General features: G+C 46.3%; 1 protein-coding gene across 5 annotated transcripts in view; it reads left to right on the top strand.

Moving 5' to 3' along the window:
- The window catches only part of Wdtc1 (WD and tetratricopeptide repeats 1), a 59,571-nt gene that overhangs the window by 24,872 nt on the left and 11,868 nt on the right, over window positions 1-22,831 (top strand). For all 5 annotated transcript variants that reach the window (XM_021159606.2, XM_021159605.2, XM_021159607.2 and 2 more), the window contains exons 2-7: window positions 3,095-3,237; window positions 4,854-4,937; window positions 13,543-13,589; window positions 13,930-14,041; window positions 18,711-18,898; window positions 21,151-21,333. In XM_021159606.2, the coding sequence (XP_021015265.1) occupies window positions 3,190-3,237; window positions 4,854-4,937; window positions 13,543-13,589; window positions 13,930-14,041; window positions 18,711-18,898; window positions 21,151-21,333 (662 nt within the window). In that variant the 5' untranslated portion in view covers window positions 3,095-3,189. The remainder of the gene's footprint in view (window positions 1-3,094; window positions 3,238-4,853; window positions 4,938-13,542; window positions 13,590-13,929; window positions 14,042-18,710; window positions 18,899-21,150; window positions 21,334-22,831) is intronic.

Raw genomic sequence — 22,831 nt, 5'->3', positions numbered from 1 at the left:
AAAAAAAAAAAAAACAAAACAAAAACTTGCAGTCAGGATAGGGTTAAAGATGCCATGCTAGCCATTTTAGGCCCGAGGGAGAATACCTTCAGAGAGGTGTAACATCTGCACAGAAGCACAGCTCATATTTCTGTTTGAACATTATGTCATGTGTTTTCCTCTGTGCCGCTGGTGTTCTACAGTGCGCTTGCTCCTCCTCTCATGGATGTCTGTCAGGGGTGGCCTTGTAGCATCCTATTTACAGTTCATAACCTGCCAACCTTTGTCCTCTAGGTAGAGAAAGTCTTTATTGGACTTTCATTTTCTATGAACAAATGAACAAATTAGCTCTCAATGTTCTTCCAGTGCTGAGTGTGAAAGTCAGGGTGTGGCATTTTACCATCCCGCCTCAGAGCGAAGAGTCCATGTTCTCCTCTCTAGTGACTCCAAGCTGCCACATCCTTCCCTATGGTTAATGTCCTCCTGTCTTCTGTGATTTCTTCTAAGACAGAAGAATAAATTAGTATAACTAAGATTCAACTAATCCTTCCAAGTCCAGCTCATTAAAATTTTTGATAAAATTCTTGAAATTATTTATCCCAGCCAATATTTAATTTGCATACTGCATCTAACAGAATTCTCGTTGGTGTTGTCTTCTCTCATGTTTGATCCTGTATGTCACTGCAGTTGCCAACTTCAGGTCCCTCGTTCCTAAGCTTCTGTGTGTGACTTGTTGACTATTTCAAGAATTGTGACTGAACACTCTAAATAAAAATTGGCCATGACTTCATCTACTCATTTTAAAATAAGTTTTGTTTTTTAGTTTTTTTTGGTTTTTTTTGGTTTATCGAGACAGGGTTTCTCTGTGTAGCCCTGGCTGTCCTGGAACTTGCTCTACTTGCCTCAAACTCAGAAATCTGCCTGCCTCTGCCTCCCAAATGCTGGGATTAAAGGCGTGCCCCACCACACCCAGCTTAAAATAAATTTTATTGATCCAGTTCTGTATGGTTGAGAGGTTTTTGTTTTTGTTTTTCAAGACGCAGAGTTTCTCAGTGTAATCTGCCCTGACTCTTCCTGGACTTGCTTTGTAGACCAGGCTGGCCTCAAGCTCATAGAGACCCACCTGGCTCTGCCTCCCAAGTGCTGGGATCAAAGGCGGGCATAACCACGCCCACCATGTTTGAGAGGCTTTTGGATGGGACTAAGCAGTCTGTTTAAATCTGTATTTTTATTTTCCCTCTTGACAGACTTGTTTCCTATGCTCCTCACTTCCTCCTTTGTTTCTTTCTGTCCTTCCAAGCCACTTATCCGTCCTCACACACACCACTCGCATCCCTAACTCTGAACTGTGTCTTTTATCTCTGTAATCTCCATTCTAACGGCGCTTCAGACTTGGTACGCACTTACAACTGCTCGGAGGAAACTCATGAATAAGTAACTAGGATTTGGTTGGCTCTTTGCATTCTCACTGTGGCAATCACTCTGGAAAAGAACGTACCATTGTGATTAAGGACATGGTCTTTGGAGTCACATAGGCTTGGGTTCCAGTCTCCTCACTTCTCTTCCTGTGCTGTGGTTGCCAGGGAAAGTAGTACCTTTACGCTCTGAGCCGTCTTGATGACCTGGGAGTATCATTCCTCAACTCTCTGTGATGTTTTATGGCAATACATTCCTAACAGTGAGAACTTGTCGGTTTTTCCTTCGACAAAATCTGTGCTGCATACTTAAGCTTTCCTCTTGCATCTTGTGTTTCCTTTTGCTACATGCTAAAGAATTGGACTGCTTGTTCTTTTAAACAGAATTAGATGATAGGAGAGTAGCTTGGAGGGGTGACAGAACAAAGGCTAAACTACCCAGATGCCACAGAAGACTGTCTTTATTCAGTCGAGGCTTGACCGTGGTCGTCATATACTCGCCTAACATTTGCTTGGGGCTGGGGAATGGCTCAGCAGTAAGGAGCAGGAGTTGCTCTTCCAGGAGACCTGGGTTTGGTTTCTAGCACCACATTGATGACAACTGCCTGTAACTCCAGCTCCTGGGGGATCTGACTCCTGGCCTCTGCTGGCCTGCGCTCATTGCGCATGCTTACACAGAAACACACACATAGTCTAAAATAAAAATTAAACCTTAGGGCTGGAGAGATGCATCAGAGGTTAAGAGCACTGGCCGGTCTTCCAAAGGTCCTGAGTTCAATTCCCAGTACCCACACGGTGTCTCAAAACTGTCTATGAGATCTAGTGCCCTCTTCTGGTAGGCAGGCAGAACATTGTATACATAATAAGATAAATAAATCTTGTTTAAAAAATTAATCTAAAAGAAAAATTACTGGATGGGTTTGGAAAGATTGCTCAATGATTGAGTTCTCCAGAGGGTGCATGCTCAGTTCCACACTCCTACATGGTGGCTCACAACCACTGTAGCTGCAATTCCTGGGGAGCCGATACTCTCCTGGTCTCTTCTGGTCTCCACATAACGCACAGACATACGTGTAGGCAAAGTACTCCTTTACTTAGACTTAAAACATATTTTTAAATTAAAAAAAATTATTAAGGCTGGTGAGATGGCTCAGCAGGTAGAGCAAGCCTAGTCACCTGTGTTGGAGTCCTGAGACCGGAATAAAGGAAGGAGGAGAAAGGGACGACCAATTCCACAGAGAAGTCGCTGTCTCCACAGAGACAATAGTAGCAGTAATAGTACTTCAAAACTCTTTGCTGGTTTATTATGAAGGATTTTTCAAAGAACACAATGTGGAGTTCCCTTGTGTCAACTCTCTGGAACATTCCCTTGTTGAGGCTTTGTCTGTAGTGCTGATGTGGCTGTGGCAGGGTCTAGCCGAGGCCTCAGTGCTAAAGTGACTCGACAGTTCAGATGGTTTGCCACAGGTCTGTGGAGGCATCGTGACTCCTTCAAGTGCTTGCTCGGTGCTCCCCATAGTTGTATGTCACAGTGCTCCCATCTTTCCCCATTCAGGGGTTCTTCAGTGCAGCGCAGCAGGGCCAATCACCATGCTAGAAGTCACTGAGTGGGCTGGTGGGCTGCCTTAGCAGTGGGTCTGGCTTTTGAAGGCACCTGGTCCATTTCCCGAGGCTTGATGGATGTTTTGTTTCCCTCCTAGGTAAATGCTTGTCTTGTGGACCTGGGCTTGGCTGGAATGTGCAAGGGTCTTGAAGATCCTTCCGTAGCTTCCCTCTGTTGAACTATTAAGAGAAGATGGCAAAAGTCAACATAACTAGAGACCTCATTCGTAGGCAAGTCAAGGTAAGCGGCCCTTCCTCCCACCACGGTGGCGCTCAGACCCTCACCCATAACGTTGTTTTTGTTGTTACTTCATTGCTTTTCTCCTGTTAGGAATCATAATGGAAGTGTCCCTGTTTTCCTATGGTCTTGGGTGACCCCTGTGGAAGGGTTGTTCCCCCCACAGAGGGATCATGACCACAGGCTGAGAACAGCAGCCCTACAAGATTCACTTAAAGATAAAAAAAAGGCCAAAAACTCGTAACAGCCAGCCAGCTGTAGAGTTGGTGACTTACCTCGTCTTAGAGCTTGCTAGTAGCATACCGGGGATGAGTTCAAGGTCATCTGCCGCCTCCGGCTTCATGGAGGCTCCCGTCTCTACTAGTGCCTCCATTGCTAAGATTACTGTAGGCTGGTGAGCCATCGGTGTAGAGAAGGAGTCCATGGGGGCGAGCACACAGGAGCATAGGTGATAGATAGCCTCTTCACAGCCTCAGCTGGAGAGTCCATCATGGGAGCCGCAGAGGCTGAGAGTTTAAAGCAAGGCACATGCGCCTCCAATAAGAACCCCACGCTAGACGGGCAGTGGTGGCGCACATCTTTACACTTGGGAGGCAGGTGGATTTCTGAGTTCGAGGCCAGCCTGGTCTACAGAGTGAGTTCCAGGGCAGCCAGGGCTACACAGAGAAACCCTGTCTTGAAAAAAACAAAAATAAATAAATAAATAAAACGAACCCCAAGCTGGTGTTTTGAGCGCCATACACTACTGCCCTGAGTAGTGAAGCCACTTACAGACTGCATGAGTTGCTTGCCTGTGCTCTAGTCTTTTATGCATGGTGATACATACCTTTAACCTCAGCCCTCAGGAAGGTGGATCTCCATGAGTTCAAAGCTAGCTTCATCTACATAGAGAGTTCCAACTAGGGCTGCATATGAGACCCTTTTTTCAAATACAGAATTATCCACCGAAGCATTAGGCTTTGGTGGTCGTGTGGGTGAACTGGATGGGCTGAGTGTAGTGTGGGCGCTGACAGGAACCAAGTGCTTGGTGTGTCTTAGTCTGTCTTACCTTGGGTCAGAGAACCTGTTAGGTGAACCTTTATGAGGTTCTGGGGGATTTTATTGGACTGGGTGGCCTTAAAGACAAAGAACTATTTTTAGAAGTTCATAGCCCGTAGGTTACTTTGGTGTGTGTATATGTGTGCCTTAACTGTGTGTGTCCTAAAGATGACCACCTGCCATCCTAACTACACAATCTGTCCTCATCTGTTTTTTTTATTTTTGTTTTTTGTTTTTACCTTTTCTGTTTCTTACTGTGTCCAGCATAGGGTTGAATATAGAAAAGTTGGATATATTGGAGATTAGAGAGGTCGGCTCGCTGTGTTTAGAGTACATTGCTCTTCCAGAGAGCTCAGATTTAATTCCCAGTGTCCATATGGTAGCTTACAACCGGCTATAATTCTATTTCCAGGGCATCTGACACCCTCTTCTGACCCCTGTAGACACCAGGCATGCACATGGTGTCCAGATGTGCATGGAGACAAAACATCCATGCACATATACTAAATTTTTTTAAAAAGGTAGATACTAAATAATATTGAATTGAATCAAAGGTAATATAAGTTTGTGTTTGTTCCCAGGAGCGGGGTGCCCTGAGCTTTGAACGGCGATATCATGTCACTGACCCCTTTATCCGGCGGCTGGGCCTGGAAGCAGAGCTTCAGGTAAGAGAGCCAGTTTGCAGCCTAGACACACATATCCTGCTTTCCATCCTCTCTGCACGCGGACGTCCATCTGCTGCTCAGGGCTGGAGTTACAGGTGTGGGACACCACGCTTAGCTTAGGTGTGGGGTGAGTAGGTTGGTGTCTTTTTCTTTTCTTTTCTTTTCTTTTCTTTTTTTTTGGTTGGTTTTTTGAGACAGGGTTTCTCTGTGTAGCCCTGGCTGTCCTGGAACTCACTTTGTAGACCAGGCTGGCTTCGAACTCAGAAATCCACCTGCCTCTGCCTCCTGAGTGCTGGGACTAAAGGCGTGCACCACCACACCCGGCTTTTCTTTTCTTTTTTGCTTTTTTTTGAGATGGGTTTCTTTGTGTAGCCTTGGCTGCCCTGAAACTTGATCTATAAACCAGGCTGGCCTCAAACTCAGAGATCCTCCTGACTCTGCCCCAGGAGCACTAGAATTAAAGGTGTGAAATTCCCAGCTTGAGTTCCTTACTATTATACTTCAGTGAGTTGGGTATATTATGCAGTCATCCCTGGATATGCTTAGGGGGGGGGGGGGTTTCTAGAACTTCCCACAAACAAATATCTTCAAGAGCTCCCAGGTTTGTTTGTTTTTGTTTTTAATAAAACAATGTATCTATTTACATATAACCTACAAACATTTCTGAACACACCAACTCTAGATTGTTTATAATGCCTAATATAATGTAAATGCTGAGTAATAGTTGATAGACTGTATGCATGGTTTCCAAGATGATGAGGAAAATGTGTATATGCAGCTCCAGCTGCCATAATCCTGACTCTTGTTTTCCCTCTGTGCTTGGTTCAGTCCACCCATATAGAAGCTGCCAGTACTGGGGCCGGTCACATGTCTCACCTCTCTCCGTTTGCCTTTATTGTCCTTCTCTTCTCTTTTTTTTTTTTTTTTTTTTTTTTTGGTTTTTACAGACAGGGTTTCTCTGTATATTCCTGCTGTCCTGTAACTCACTTTGTAGACCAGGCTGGCCTGGAACTCAGAAATCCGCCTGCCTCTGCCTCCCTAGTGCGTAGATTAAAGGTGTGTGCCACCACTGCCAGGCACTTGTTGCTGTTTTGATGCAGTATTTGTAGCCTAGATTAGCCTTGAATTTACTTATATGTATCCAAGACTGTTATTGAACTCCTGTTGGAATTACAGGTACGGGCTACCATTGCCTGCTTTTGATGCCTTTTATTCCATTTTGTTTCTTGTGAAAATGAGCGTAAATTCAAATTAGATTAAGTCAAGTTGTTATGTCACAGAAGTGCCATGGGCTTTATGTAAGGTGAGCCTTAAAATATCTTGTGTTTGTGTGTGTGCGCCTGCGTGCGTGCGTGCGTGTGTGTGTGTGTGTGTGTGTGTGTGTGTATGCTGCTGTGAACATTTATGCACACATTTTTGTGTAGAGGCATACTTTTAGATCTCTCTCGATGTACCCAGGAGTAGAGTCGCTGATTTACATGGTAATTCAGTATTTGATACATTCTTGAGCCAAGACTTCATAGTCTACCCCCAACTGCCCTTGAGCTTCAAATCCTCTATCTCAGCCTGCAGAGTGCTGGGATTAGATGCATGCCCCACAGCCACACCTGGACAGCTACATGGTTTTGCATTTATTTGTTGGGAATGTATTCTAAGACTGTTCTTGAACTCCTGGCCTGCACACGGGTGGAGGTGAGATGACAACTTGGAGTCAGCTCTCTGTTCACTCACTTTTCAGTTTCCCATGCAGTTCCCCGGAATCACACTAAGGTCACTGGGCTGGGCCTTGCACTGCGTGTCCCCCATCTCCACCCTCTTTTCTTCCTCATTAGGCTTCCAGTGTTGTATCTGTGGCATCTCTGCTGACTCCGAGTCATGGAGATTTATATTTGTGCTTCTTCCAGGTGTTTTATGGTTTTAGAGAATAGGGAGTTGGTGGAGGGCAAAGTTAAGGTCCCTAAGGGGGTTCACACTTCATTCTTAGGGTTCGGTTGTGATCTCAGCCTTCAATACTGAGGGGCTTCTCCCCACCCTGACGCTTCAGTCTTCGGTTATTCATGGTGGTGTCCGGAATCAAGCAAATACTGTACCACTGAGCTGCACCCCAGACTTGATTATTTTGAATGTCCAGTTGTCCCAGTACCATTTGTTGCAGAAACTGTTAACAGTGTCTTGGCACTCTTAGCAGAAATGGAATTTTTGTTGTTGTTGTTAACTGTCAACCCATGCCATTGATCAAAATATCTGTTCTTATGCCAGTACCACTTTGTAGCAACTTGGGAAACTAGGGCATGCGAATCTTCCACATTTGTCCTTTTGCGAGGTTGTTTAGCTCTTCTAAGTCCTTTGCATTTCCATAGGAGTCTCAAGTGTACTGCCACCTGTGCTTATAAATAAAGTTTTACTGGAGCACGGCCACACTCATTCATTTATGTATTGTCTGCCTGTGTTAGTGATTCAACAGCAGAAGTGAATGATTCATACAGAGACCATATGGTGTGCAAAACCGAAAATATCTATTGTTTAGCCCCTTACAGAAAAAGTTGTCTACACGTGCTTTAGATATTGAAGTAAATTGGTGTTTCAGTCACCCGAGAACAACAGTATGAAAGCACCTCTAATTCCTTCACACGGTCAGGGAAGGAAGATGTGCTGTGTGCAGTGTGTGGCTTACGTGCCAGCAGTATATCTAGACCCTGGGAGAAGAGTGTAGCAGTGGAGACGGCAGTATGGTTCCTGCCTTTCAGAGACCTTCTCTGACCAGTACAGTACATTTGCAGTATGTCCCACATCTGTGTTTTGTTGTTGTTGTTTGTTTTATTTTTATTTTTTTGAGACAGGGTTTCTCTGTATAGCTCTGGCTGTCCTGGAACTCACTCTGTAGACCAGGCTGGCCTCGAACTCAGAAATCCGCCTGCCTCTGCCTTCTGAGTGCTGGGATTAAAGGCGTGCGCCACCACACCCGGCTACATCTGTGTTTTATAGTCTTCTCAGCACCTAGTCACTCCCTGACTGCCCTGACTGCCCTATGTGGGGTTTCCTTTCTCCCTCTAGAGTTCCATAGCATTTACAGGTAGAAGAATTTTATGCTAGGTGCTCAGTGAGTACAAGTACAAAGGCTGCAGGGATGCAGACAGATGTAGGCTTAGTATAAGGGAGGAGTCTGTTGTGAGGTACAGTACTGCCTGGGACATCAGAAATTGATGCATGTATATAGCTATAGAATATAGCTATAGATAGATCATTCTTCATGATAGTGGTGATTTATTTGTTTTGGTTGGTTTGGTTTAGTTTAGTTTAGTTTGTTGAGACAGGATTTCAACTGGATGTCCTGGAACTCACTCTGTAGACAAGGCTTTCCTTGGATTCAGAGATCTATAACTTTAATTTTTTTCAAATCCTACTTTTAATGATGGTTCTTTTGTTTTGTTTTGTTTTTTGTTTTTCGAGACAGGGTTTCTCTGTGTAGCCCTGGCTGTCCTGGAACTCACTCTGTAGACAAGGCTTTCCTTGGATTCAGAGATCTATAACTTTAATTTTTTTCAAATCCTACTTTTAATGATGGTTCTTTTGTTTTGTTTTGTTTTTTGTTTTTCGAGACAGGGTTTCTCTGTGTAGCCCTGGCTGTCCTGGAACTCACTCTGTAGAGCAGGCTGGCCTCGAACTCAGAAATCCACCTGCCTCTGCCTCCCAAGTGCTAGGATTAAAGGCGTGAGCCACCACTGCCCTGCGGGTTCTTAAACATTTTAACCCCCCTTTTAACCCATCACCCACCAGAGGTAGTAGAAAAGAAAGGATGGGGGGTCCGGGGAGGGGGAAGTGGACCTGTTTAGAAAAGTTCTTTGGAACAACTTCTGTCTGTGTTGTCTGGAAATTGGCAGTTCAGTTTACAGATTAGCAGTGGCAGCTCAATCCACTGGAAAACATTTGATGGATGCACCAGCAGTCCAGTTTGGTAGAGTCGGGTTAGGAACAGCAGTGACACACCTAGCAGAGACAGCCAGGCCTCAGCCTTTGCACGAGTCAGCAGGAGGGACCAGGAGGATCGCCAGGAGTTCTGTGCCTCTCTCAGGGGAGTGAAGATCAGAGAGGCCTACAAGCATTGCACAGCTATCTGTATAAACAAGCCAAGCTCAGCCTCTGTCACTGTCTTTCGAGTGCTTTTTTATATGCCCTCCAAATGTTAAGTGTTCAGCATATGTCTTGCCTCAGCTCAGGCATCCAATCAACACAAGGCCTTGAAGGCAGCAGGACACTTCAGCACATCACCAGAAGTTTTTTGGTGCATTTTTTTCCCCCTGGGTCCTAACAAATGCAGCTTAACTACACAATGCAAGGCAGACCTATACGTGTGTGTGGTTAGCAAAGAATCCTCATCACGTGTCCTTTCATGTGCTTGCTTTAGCAGAACAATCCCCTCTTTTGTATCTGCTGTAGCTAAATGTTCCTTCATGAGTTTGCCTGCCTTAGTCTTTGACCTGTGTCCACTTCAGGTAAACATTCCTTCACGTGTAGGCAAAACACCATCCAACACAACTGACTTTTCAAAGAGCCTTCAAGTTTCCATTTCTGAGATCCACCCGTATCTGCCTCCTGATTTCTGGGACTAAGGGCGTGTACCACACTGTCCGGTCCAGGAGTAGTGACTGAACCGAGGACCATGCATGTGCTAGGCAAGAGCTCTACCATTGATGGATAGATAGATAGATAGATAGATAGATAGATAGATGATAGATTATAGATAGATAGATGATAGATGACATTGGTCAATATTTCCTTTTTCTCTTTTCCACTCCTCTCCCCTTTGTAGTGATGCTTATTAGGTCATATTCACACAAGAGTTATTAATGTCTCTGAAGCTCAGTCTTACCTGTAGGAAAATATGAGATCATAACTAAATATCTGCAGTTCTACCTAGCACTATGGTACATGGGTGCTAGCTAGAAAGTGTTCTCACGTCCTTTGGAAGAGCAGTCAGGGTTCTAGACTACTGAGCCATCTCTCCAGCCCACTACATTATTTTTTTGTTTGGTTTTTTTTTTTTTTTGAGACAGGATCTCTATTAAATCCTAAGTGTTCTAGAACTTTCTATGTAGATCGGGCTGGCCGCAAACTCACAGAAATCCTCCTGTCTCTGCCTACCAAGTGCTGGGGATTGGAGGTGTGTGCCACCACACCTGGTCATCTACATTATTTTTTGAAACAGGGTGTCTCTCTGAACCCGGAGCCCCTGATTAAGGCTAGACTGGCTGGTCGTGGAGATCCAGGGATCTGCCTGTTTGCCCTTCCCTCTACCTGGGTCTGTGGGTTGGTGCCACTATACCCAGCTGGATGCTGCCTGTCTGCCAAACCTGAGCACATTAATCCACTTGGTGTGAGAAGAAAATCAACTTCCATGAGGTGGTGTCCTCTGACTCCCACACCTGTGTCATGGCGCATGTATACAGACACAGACACTAAATAAACAGATAGGTCTGGGGAGACCTAGATGACTCAGTGGGTAAAGGCCCTCACTACGAAGCCCAGAAGGAAAGAGCTGGCTTGAGAAAGTTGTCCTTTAACCCTATATATGCACTTTGGCCCAAAAGCTCCTCCCTAGGCCCAAAAGCTTCTCTCTAAAGGTAAATACATAAACATAGTTTTAAAAAAATACTAATTCTAGTATTAAGATAAGGCAGAAGAATTGTGAATTCAAGGCCAGCCGGAGCTAAATATCAAAGTCTTGTCTCCAAGCAGGGATGGGCTGGCTAAGAATTAAGACATGATACACACACATAGTAAATGAAAAAAGAAAAACCCACAGTGAGTGCTTTGAAAACAAAAACTTGGTATAGTTTTTAAATAGCGTATTTTATTATTATGTGTATTAGGTATAGCATGTATACCTAATAGTATATGCTAGAAGAGGGTGTTGGCTCTCACAGAATTGGAGTTCCAGGCAGTTGTTAGTCAACATGTGGGTGCTGAGAGTCAACCCTGGCATCTGGGAGCCCTGCACTCTCTCTTCACCTCCTGTCAGCTCCTGTTTCGTTTTTGTTTTTAGTTTTTTAGTATTTTGAGGTGGTGCCTTGCTGTGTAGCTCTGGCTGGCCTCAAATTCTCTCTGAGATGAACCTGTCTCAGCCTCTCAAGTGCTAAGATAGAGCTGTTTCGCCACAGCTGGCTTACATTACAGGTCTGTAAATCAGACCTGTCTAACACAAATCTCACCAGGCTAAAAGAAGGTGTTGGCAGCTCTATCCCTCCAGGAGGCTGTAGGGTAGAGTAGAATTTCTTTTCTTGCTATTCCCAGTTTCTTAAAGTGCTACAAGTCTTGGCTCCTGGCCCTTCCTTCTGCTGCATAGCCAGCAGTGGCTGGTCCGGTCCTTTCACACCTCTGTGTCTGATCCTCTGTAGCCAGCACACCCAGCTATCAATTTAAGTGTTTATGTAACTGCATTGAGCCTACCTGGATAGTCCAGGATCTCATGCCATCTCACGGTCCTAACCCTAATCATATCTGCAAAGTTCTTTTTGTCACTTCAGATATTAGATGTTTGCAGGTTTCAGAATTATGGCAGGACATCAATAAGGGACCATTATTCTGCCTACACCAGTATTCAGCTTTGCCCTCACTATAAGCAGCAGTCACTCGAGGCCATTGGTGCTCCATGATTAAGCTGTGGCTTCAGGCACAAGGATAGAAATGATTTTGACTCAGATAAAGGTGTGGGGTTGCAACCAAGTGTCTGAGAAGGCAAGAGGCCTTAGGTCTACAGGGGCACTGGCAGCCTGGAATGTACAACTGAGGTGTCTCAGCTGGGAATTAGGTGTGTCTCTACCTCTCAGTTCTCCTCACTAGTCCCACTGGACAGATGCATCTAGTCAGTTAAGCAGCAGATACCTGCTAGACACTGTAGCTGGCTTCGGAGACACAGTGTAATCCGAAAAGCCTGCTTTCTCAGGCCTATCTGGTGGAGGAAAAGTCACAGAGCTGCGGAGCTATAGGATAGCATAGCAGCCAACAGGAAAGCAGCCCTGTCCCCACCCACGAGCACAGGAGAGGCAGGACGCCTTAGAGGAAGGTCCTGCTCTTGGATACCTGAAGAAAGGATTGGAATTACTGGTTTGGATGCTTTATACCACAGATAACGGGCTGCCCAGTTTGAATTCTTAAACAGAAATGGACTGAGGGGCAGGAGAAGGTCAGCGTCAGGGTCTGCTGCTTTAGTCAGTCTGGCTCCATCTTCCACAACTATGGGATAGGCCTGCCTCTGGGTGCTGACTCCACGCCCAGGCTGCTTGCCCTCCAGGTGGCAGAATTGCAACAACTTGGAACAGTCCGTCCATCTGCATGCCTGGCCGTCATGGAAGCACCTATGTATCCAGAGCTCCTGAGAATGGGACTCACGTGCCTGTTTCCCTCTTGGCATCTGATTCCAGGTCAAGGTTCATCTCTCAGCTGATTACTATGGCCAGATAAGCTTTACTGCTTTCCGTGTACTGTTTGGTTTAGGTCTAACCAAGCCTCTGAACCTCTTACTGTGGCGAGAAAAGTGCTCTTGTGCTTCCTGGACACTCGGTTTGATTTTAGGCAGGAAGTTGGTAGTTCAGTCAGTGATAATCTTGCTGCCCTTAGGCAGGGGGCAGAGTGAAGGGGCAGAGAGAAGCCTGCCTGGTCTAGTCATGTCATCTCCTTGCTGAGAAACCCTAGGGTCCACTCCTCATACCTTCTGCTCTTTGTAAGTTCAAGTTTATTATGTACTGTTGACGGCCTCGTTTTCCCTCTCTTCCTTTCTTTCTTTTTGGGTTGGTTTTTTGTTTGTTTGTTTGTTTGTTTGTTTGTTTTTGAGACAGGGTTTCTCTGTGTATCCCTGGCTGTCCTGGAACTCACTCTGTAGACCAGGCTGGCCTCGAACTCAGAAATCCACCTGCCTCTGCCTCCCATGTGCTGAGGTTAAAGGTGTGTGCCACCACTGCCTGGCTCTGTTTCTTTCTTAGGATTTGTTTTATTTCATGTATACAAATGAGCATTTTGCCCTCATGTGCTGGTACCCACAGAGATCCGAAGAGGGCAACAGATGCCCTGGAACTGGAGTTCCAGGCATTTGTGAGCCAACCATGTGGGTGCTGGGAATTGAACCTGGGTCCTCTGCTATCTGGGTCCTCCACTAATCCATCTCTCCAGCCCCATTTCTTCTGATTCTGAATTAAACCCCTCAAGGTAACTGAAGATTATCTTTTTACATTAATCTCTAGGATTCACCTTTTGTAGGGAGTGAGGGTGGAGGAATACAGGAATGGAGCCTCAAGATGTTGCATGCATGCTGGCCCTAAACTTGTCCCTTGAAGGAGCTGTGCCTGTGCCTTCCAGGGATAGGGACAGACCGTTTTCAGCTTTTATAGTTTCTATGTATGAATTTCCTGCAAGGTGGGGTAGAAGAAACCTGCCTCACTAACTCGTATTCAGTGTCGGCTGACAGTGCGTGGGAAAGCACTTTATATGCTGTAAGGGGAGCGTTTTAGTTCTGCCCCGCGCAGGTCCCTGGCAGATGCTGAAGGTGGGGTGGTTTGCTTGCCTAACCCCAAGCTCTTGGCATTTCTTAACCCTCTGTTTCCTCCCCCAGGGACACTCAGGCTGTGTCAACTGTCTGGAGTGGAATGAGAAAGGAGAGTAAGTATGACCTGCAGGGGCAAGGGAGGGGCCAGAGCAGCGGAGATGGGCTCCGTTCTATGCCATCCTAAGCTATCTCATGACTGTCAATACAGTTTGACTAGTAACTCAAGTATAGATAGAAGCTTGGGTAACATCCAAACCCTGTTTTACTGTAAGCCAATGTATTGGGAGAATATTAGAAATTCTTAACAAAGTAAAATATAATCTAGTGATATTTATAAGCTAACCTGCAACATCTACTGTCCTTTGAGTTATCTGTGCCCAACTCCTATCCTCTGGGAATGGGGAAGAGGTAGCCGGGACCTTAAGAAGTCAGAGTTCCTAATTCTTCCCTCAGCCTGCTGGCGTCTGGTTCCGACGACCAGCACACCATTGTGTGGGACCCACTGCACCACAAGAAGCTGCTGTCCATGCACACAGGACACACAGCAAATATCTTCTCTGTCAAGGTGAGCCAAACAAGCCCCATGGCGGGCCTGGGCTGTGGGGTGGTTGTATGGTATAGCATGTCCTGTGTGCCTGTTCCTGTGCTGTGAGCATTGGAGAGTGGTGCTTTGGACCCTGTCTCTTTTTCTCTGTTCTTCTCAAAACCATGGGCCAACTCAGGATCCATTTATATTTATTAAATTTGTTAGTGTGGGAGGACACATTTGCCATGCTGTGCATGTATGTCCTCATACATGCGGAGGGCATAAGAACACTGGCATGAGTCAGTTCTTCCCTTTGCCCTATTCCCAGAACCCCATGGGGGCTTAATCCAGTTCAGCAGATCGGACTCCATTTCTGACCTCCAAGGGCAGACGTGCAAAACATTCCTAGATCTTAGGGAAAACAAAAACAAAACACCTAGCATGGATCTTCTACCTTGGCCTAGGAAATGAATCTTTAAAAGGAAAAAAAAAAAAAAAAAGATTTGTTTGTTTGTTTTTTTAAATACACTGTCACTGTCTTCAGATATACCAGAAGAGAGCATCAGATCCCATTACAGATGGTTGTGAGCCACCATGTGGTTGCTGGGATTTGAACTCAGGACCTCTGGAAGAGCAGTCAGTGCTCATAACCACTGAGCCATCTCTCTAGCCCCTAGGAAGTGAATGTTTTCCCTTGATAAAAGGGAATTTAGCTGAGAGGAGGTGGGGAGGACCCTACAGACCTTGGAGCCCTGTTCTGTGAGACTGTCCCTGTCAGACAAGTCTTTAATTCCCGGCCAGAACCTCTGGTCCTTGGCTGAGCATGACCTTGAACTTCTGGCCCTCCGCTGGGCCTCCTGAGTGCTTTACCATAAGTTTATATGGTGCTGAGTGTGGGACCTAGGGCTTCGTGGATGCCAGCCAAGCACTTTACTGCCTTCAGTTGACCGTCTTTTCATCCCTGTGCACAGAGGTTAGGTCTTGATCCCAGAGAACAAACCCAGACGTGGCTGTTAGGCCTTAGAATTACATGTGGGTCTGGAGAGGAAAGAGCCCCTAATGCGTGGGGTCATTGAAGAAAGTTGTTTTTATTTGCTTTTTAAGGCAGGGTTTCACTCTGTAGACCAGGCTGCTCTCAAACTCATAGACATCCACCTGCCTCTGCCTCCTGAATGCTAGGATTAAAGGTGTGTGCCAACTGGGCGGTGGTGGCCCACGCCTTTAATCCCAGCACTTGGGAGGCAGAGGCAGGCGGATTTCTGAGTTCGAGGCCAGCCTGGTCTACAAAGTGAGTTCCAGGACAGCCAGGGCTACACAGAGAAACCCTGTCTCGAAAAACCAAAAAAAAAAAAAAGGTATGTGCCACCATGTCTGGTCTGAACAGCCTCTGGAGAAGTGTCAGAGTGAGGGGGGGTCTCTGGGGGTGTCAGGCAGGGAAGTGAACCACAAAGAGGTGAGAGTGGTGAGAACTTGGCTCCCATTGACCATCAACCTGGATGGAGATTTGGGAAGTCTGATGCCAGGTGCTTTAGCCCTCAGATTTAACCATAATTTAATCCGGAAAAAAAGTTTCCTGGTATAATACAATCCCTGGTGTACATGGACATTGTAATTACATTGAAACTCGACTTGGGGTACATGCCATTTCTTCCAAGAGGATGGGTTCTAGGCTACCTGCACTAGCTTAAGGGCCTAAGCAGTGCTCTGACCTGGTCTTAGTCATACAAATAGCATAGGGCTTTTTTAGGCTATTAGCCACCTCTGGTCCTGGTTGCGGGAGCTTGGGGAGGCCCTGGCTGTCAGGGTCATTTAGACTACTAGCCACCTCTTGTCCTGATTGTAGTAGCTGAACATGACCTGGCCCAACAGATAACACAAACCACCAGGCTGTCAATCCCTTCCAATTCCCAGCATGCTGGATGAAAGAACAGGTTTTACATCTTTGCTTGGAAGGACAATCCTGCATGCTTATCATTTGTGGTTTCTTTGGAGATCTGTGTGCAGGGCTTTGGTTCCCCACTCCCAGAAGCAGGCTTTTTGCACTGAGGCACATTGGATCTGAAGTGACCTGTGAGGAAAGGGCTTGTCAGTCCTGCAGTTGTATATTTATTTATATCTGTGGGCCCACGAGTGTGCGGCTGTCTCCTTTCTCTGGCTAATGTGAAGAGCAGTGACTCTACCTGAAACCAGAGCCACCTCAGAGAGTTCTAAGCCTCATCACCCTGAGCTCTGCCTCACTCCCTCTCTCTCACCTCTGCGGGTGAGTGCCTGGGATTGTTCTAGAAGCAGAACAACTGGAGCTTGGTTTGTGGTTCTGATGACCAGCACATGATGTGTGGGAAAGGTGCTGCAGTACTGTCTGTGGTCGCTCTTTCCAAGATTATATTTTGACAGTAGTTGTACACGGACTTCTGGTGGTTTTAGTGTCATCCTTTGCTTTTGAGATATGGGGTTTTTTTTTTTTAAGATTTTATTTATTTATTTTATGTATGCGAATACACTGTAGCTGTACAGATGGTTGTGAGCCTTCATGTGGTTGTTGGGAATCGAATTTAGGACCTCTGCTCTCTCTGGTCAGCCCCACTTGCTTAGTCCCTGCTTGCTCTGGTCCAAAGATTTATTTATTATTATAAATAAAGACAAGTACACTGCAGCTGTCTTCAGACACACCAGAAGAGGGCGTCAGATCTCATTACAGATGGTTGTGAGCCACCATGTGGTCGCTGGGATTTGAACTCAGGACCTTCAGAAGAACAGCCATTGCTCTTACCTGCTGAGCCATCTCACCAGCCCAGTTTTTGGTGGTTTAAATAAAACACCTCTTTTTCTTTGTTGTTTTTGGTGGTGGTGGTAGGTTTTTTTTGTTTTTGTTTTGTTTTGTTTTGTTTTGTTTGTTTGAGATAGGATTTCACTGTGCAACAGTCTTGGCTGTCCTGGAACTTGCTTTGTAAAGACCAAGCTTGCCTTGAACTCACAGAGATCTGCTTGGCTCTGCCTCCTGAGTGCTGGGATTAAAGGGGTGGGCCACCACCACCCAACTAAAGATACATTTTCTTTTTTTTTTTTTTAAAGATTTATTTATTATTATATGTAAATATACTGTAGCTGTCTTCAGACACTCCAGAAGAGGGTGTCAGATCTCATTATGGATGGTTGTGAGCCACCATGTGGTTGCTGGGAATTGAACTCAGGACCTTCAGAAGAGCAGTCAGTGCTCTTACCCGCTGAGCCATCTCACCAGCCCCCTAAAGATACATTTTCAACAATGTATTATGATATAGGTGTGTGATATGGGAGGGGGGAATGTGAGGAAGCCAAAGGACAGCTTGGTGGAGTTGATTCTCTCCTTCCTTTTTATGGGACCCCAGGCTTGATTTCAAGTCACCAGGCTTGTGTGGCAAGTGCCATCACCCACTGCACTCTTTCCAATTTGTTTAAGAAAAGCCTCCTTTTCCATGGACTTAGTGAAAACACTGCCGCTGGGCATTCATCATATTCCGCCCATGCTCTCCCCCTGGTGGCAGCTGTGGCACATTGCAAGCAAGGCAGCTTTGAGGGCTTACTTCACTTATTTTTGCTGTGGCTGGAATCTATGCTGCCTCCAGACAGGAATAAAGATTGAGGCATGCCCCTAAAAATAAGTTTATATATTCCTATTTCTAAGTGACAAAGCATAAGAGCATTTTTGTTCTCTCTTCCAAATAAAAATCAAAAGGGAGAGGTGGGATATAGCTCTGTGGTAGAGCAACTGCCTGCCTTTCTCCATGCCGGTATCTGATCTGTCTTCAGTACAGGGAAGGAAGGAGGGGAGACAAACAGACACACACAAAGGGAGAGGGAGGGAGGTTTTATTCGGGTCATCTGGAATGTTATGTTCTCCATTTGACTGGGGTGATGGTAGTAGTCTTATAGTGGCCAGCCCTTCTCCACAGTCCAACATCTGGAATCTGTTTGCTGTATAAGGAGTATTTGGCTGAACATTTTTTGCCTAGATCCCATTTTCTCTTTTGGATCCTTTGGATCTTTCATAGAATTAGGAGTTTAGGTCAAAAGATGGGAATTGCTTTTTAATCCAAACCTGGACAGCTGGACATGTGGGTGAACTGAGGTGTAGGTGGGTGGGTGGGTGGATGGATATATAAAGCCCCAGCCTGGGTTTGCACAGCCTTGCTGTGTTCTGAAACTCGGTGCTTGCTTGCTTGCTTTGCTTTATGTTGGTGCTGGAATTGAACCCAGAGCACCAAGGATGTCACACATGTGGTCTGCCAGTAAGCTATGCCCTCAGCCATGACCCTTAAAGGTTTTTTTCTTCTCCTATGCTCAGGATTAAACTTTGGTTTTTACACATACTAAGTGAGTGCTCACCACGGAGGGACGCACCCAGCCCCTAATTTGGGAGTTCTTAGTAAGGGATAGCAAGGATTATCATCCACTCAGTTCCTATCTTTAGAGGAGTCAGAAAAAAAAGGGGCTCCTTAGGCAGCACAGCTCGGCGTGAATGGTGACCACTCTGACTGCACAAAGTACAGATCCCGATTGAACTTCTGTGCTGATAGGCTGCTGCTCGATAGCCAGGCTTATTTTGGTGAGCTCTTGCAGACAAACTTAGTGATATGAGAGGGAGAAGGTGCGCTGACACCCAGGCCAGTCTCCTTCAGTAGCCAGCTCTATCCTATCTCCTGCCAATCATTTGATCTCTCCTGAGCAGTTCCTGCCTCATGCTGGAGACCGCATTTTGATCACGGGGGCAGCTGACTCCAAGGTGCACGTCCATGACCTTACGGTAAAGGAGACGATCCACATGTTTGGAGACCATACAAACCGGGTGAAGCGCATTGCCACGGCGCCCATGTGGCCTAACACGTTCTGGAGCGCCGCTGAGGATGGGCTTATCCGGTAAGGGTCTCTGCATGAAATTACTTTATGTGCTCTGCTTCAGTGGCTCTACTGCAATGCCTCCTTCCACCTGGTCTTTCCCCCAGCAGACAGGAAGTGGGTCTCCCTTCCCTGTTCCAGTGTCCTGTGTGTTTGCCTGTTTGCCCTGTTCCCTTCAGACAAAGATGGCATTATTGCCCTTCTTTCTTTTTCCCTTTGGGGTACTGGGAGTCAAACTCATTGCCTCTTACATCCCAGATAAATTTTCTACCACTGAGCTAAGTGACAACACCCCTGTTTGACGGGATGGTTGGATGCTGAGATGGGGCTTGCTCTGGGGCTGGGGTTCAGCTCCTCGGCTGCTGGAGTCCTGAGATGCCATGTGTGCCCTACCTCAGTCTGCCCCGCTCTGTTGTTATGAGCGAGGGTCCACACTCTACTTCCTAAGCAGCTAGGTGTGTGAGCATGCACCATTCCTTAAGTAAACTCATTTCAATGTGGTTACAAGCAGGTCTCTGAAGCAAGGCAGAACAGGTCCAGTCCTAGATCTCTCCCAGTGTTAAGTGTAAAAGGCCACTGCACCCCAGAACTTTAGTCTCTATAAAATAGGAATCATCATGATATCTCCTTTGTTGATCTGAGTATGATAGCTGAAAACGTTCATGCAAAACACACAGTGCTTAATCCATGGCGTGCTCAGGAGGCGCTTGCTGACTAACAGACCACCTTGCTACCAGGCCCAGCTAGCAGAAGCCAGGCAACCTGAGCATCAGCCAGAGTCCTGAGGACCTGGGCAGAGCCACAGGCAGCAGAAACAGCCCAGCAGTGTGTGGATATGAACTGGGCAGGAAGAGACAAGAGTGGGTTCCCCACCCGAGTAGGTGCTGCGAAGGCAGAGGAGTGACATGCAACATGTGAAGCCCTAGATTCGACCCCTAGTGCAGAGAGAGGGAAGGGAAGGGCTGTAGTTAGAGTTGGCCCACATAGAAAGCTGAGGAAGGCAAGGTGTGTGAAATTGGGTCTTAAAGTCAGACTGTGGGGTTTGGTGAACTTAACACTCAGGCTGTAGGTATCAAGCGGCAGAACGATGTCAGACTATTTCAGGAAGAGTATTGCAGTTAGGATGGCCGAGAAGAACCAGGTAACTATGTGAGGCGTTTGGGCCAGCTAGGCAAGAAGCAGCTGAGTGGATGGGTCGTGCCATGCCCCCTTCTGGAGGATCTGTGTAGTACAGCAGAACTGTCCCTCATCCCTAGCAGGACTTGAGGGGCTGGCCCTGGCTTTCAGGTAAGCTCAGTTCTTTTGCCTGCATGTAGCCCTTGTTCCCTGAAAGTAGATTAGAATGGACCATCACAAAGCAGGTCCTTGGAGCTTGGAGGTTTTTGTTTGGCTCATTTGACTTTTTTTTTTTTTTTTTTAAGATTTATCTATTTATTATATGTAAGTACACTGTCACTATCTTCAGACACCCCAGAAGAGGGCATCAGATCTTATTATGGATGTTTGTGAGCCACCATGGGGTTGTTTGGATTTGAACTCAGGACCTCTGGAAGAGCAGTCAGTGCTCTTAACCACTGAGCCATCCATCTCTCCAGCCCCTCATTGATTGGTTAAGAAAAGATCTTACTATGCACCTCAGGTTGTTCTTATCCTCACTATGTAGCGCAGGACTTAAACTCATGATCCTCCTGCCTCAGCCTTCCGAATGCAAGGATTACAAGCGTATACCATGACTCCCGGCTAACATAGTTTACATGCCATAGTCTTAGCAGGTGTTCTGCTCTGTACTTCAAAGCTGTGATATCCCAGATAGTCTATTGAATGTCTGTGACCAGTAGTGTTGTAGTGGTCTGGGGCTCATGGGGTTGTAATTAATAGTCCCTCTGAGATACTCAGGACAGCCTCTGATGAACAGCACATTTTCGCAGTCGGCTGGAGTAACAGTAGCAGGAATGCTGATGTCTATAAAATCTCAACTGTAGGAGCTACCTCAAGGGTTAATTTAGAATAAGTCAGAATATGCTAAGCCAGACGTAGTGGTGCATGCCTTTAATCCCAGCATTTTGGGAGGCAGATGGATCTCTGAGTTGAAGGCTAGCCTGGTCTACAGAGTGAGTTCCTGGACAGTCAGAGCTACATAGTAAGACCATATCTTTAAAAAACAAAGGCTGTTATAGGCGCCTGGCTTGCAGTGGACACCTCCCCTCTTGCACATGATCTCTCCCCTGCTTTCTACAGAGGGACCTGACCACTGATTTCATCCTCTCTTACAGCCAGTATGACCTTCGGGAGAACAGCAAACACTCAGAGGTGCTGATTGACCTAACAGAATACTGTGGCCCGATGGTGGAGGCCAAGTGCCTCACTGTCAATCCCCAGGATAACAACTGCCTGGCAGTAGGGGCCAGTGGGCCCTTTGTGAGGCTCTATGACATTCGAATGATCCACAACCACAGGTATGGCCAGCCGACACTGGGAACACCCACCCCACCACAAAAATCACTGTATATTTCCTGCTAGTTACCCCAGTGCTGTTAGTATCTGTATAGAGGGACAGTCTTTTTAGTTACAATCATTTATTGGGGGCGGGGGACAGAGTGAGACAGGGGTAGCTTTATGTGCCATGGTGCATGCGTAGAGATCAGAGGACCTTTTAGGGAGCTAGTTCTCTGATTCCACCCTGTGGGTCCTGGGGAGCGGAACTCTGGCCATCAGATTTGGCAAGCTAAGCCGGCTTAGCAGCCCAAGTCAGGCTTGGTTTTTGTGTTTTCTCCTCCTGCTCCCTTTTCCTGATTTTTTTTTTCTCTTTTTTTTTTTTAGACAAGATCTTTTATTATGTAGTCTTTTTCCTCCTTTTTTTCTGTGTGCCCCTGGCTGCCTGGAACTCACTCTGTAGACCAAGCTAGCCTAGAAATCACAGAGATCAACCTGCCTCTACCTCCTAAGTGCTGGGATTAAAGGCATGGATCGCCACCACTGGGTTTTGTTTATATAATGTTGGCTGGCCTAGAACCCACTATGTAAATCAGGCTGGCCTTGAACTCATAGAGATCTACTCTGCCTCCCACATGCTAAGATTATGCCAGCATGCCTGACCCCAGAGTTAGGGTCTTACACATGTAATATTTTGTACATATAGTTTTGCTTATTATGATATTGGGATAGATCATGCGGCCTTGTACGTGCTAGACAGGTGTTCTACCATGGAACTACATACCTGTCCCTATTTTATTTAAAAAAAAAAACAATTGAAAGATTGGGGCTGGCAAGATGGCTCAGCAGTTAATATTTTTGGTTCCCATTGTCCACTTGGCAGCTCCCTACTCTAGCCACAGGGGATCCGGCTGCCTGCGGTGCCTGCATTCACATGCTCAGACCCTCACTCAGACAGAGTCACAGAATTTTTTAAATAAAATATATATTTAAAACAGAAAAGGAGCCGGGCGTGGTGGCGCACGCCTTTAATCCCAGCACTCGGGAGGCAGAGGCAGGTGGATTTCTGAGTTCGAGGCAAGCCTGGTCTACAAAGTGAGCTCCAGGACAGCCAGGGCTATACAGAAAAACCCTGTCTCGAAAAACCAAAAAAAAAAAAAAAAAAAAAAAAAGAATGGTGGCACACTACTGCAATCCCAGCACTTGAGACGTAGGGAGAGAGGATCAGAGGTTCAAGACTGTCCTTCTTACAGAGCTGAATCTGAAGTCAGCCTCAGCTCATGTGACCCTGTCTCAGAGAAAGAAGGGGGAGAGGGCAGTCTCTTGGGAGAATGCAAGCATCCTTCACAGCCTTGGCTATCCCTGGTCCTAGGACGGGTCTAGCCTGCCCTACTTTCACTGGTGGCTATGTCCACAGCCATCTAAAGAGCAAACCTTGGAGCAACTTGTAGCAGGAAGAAAGATAACTTCTGTCCTTCTGTACATCTAGGGACACAAACCTGGGTTTTCTCTCTGGAGTGT

This window comes from Mus caroli, chromosome 4 (genome assembly GCF_900094665.2).
Source record: "Mus caroli chromosome 4, CAROLI_EIJ_v1.1, whole genome shotgun sequence".
Lineage (NCBI taxonomy): Eukaryota > Metazoa > Chordata > Mammalia > Rodentia > Muridae > Mus > Mus caroli.
The sequence above is the reverse complement of the archived record's forward strand: the minus strand, read 5'-3'. Positions and strand labels throughout refer to the sequence as shown.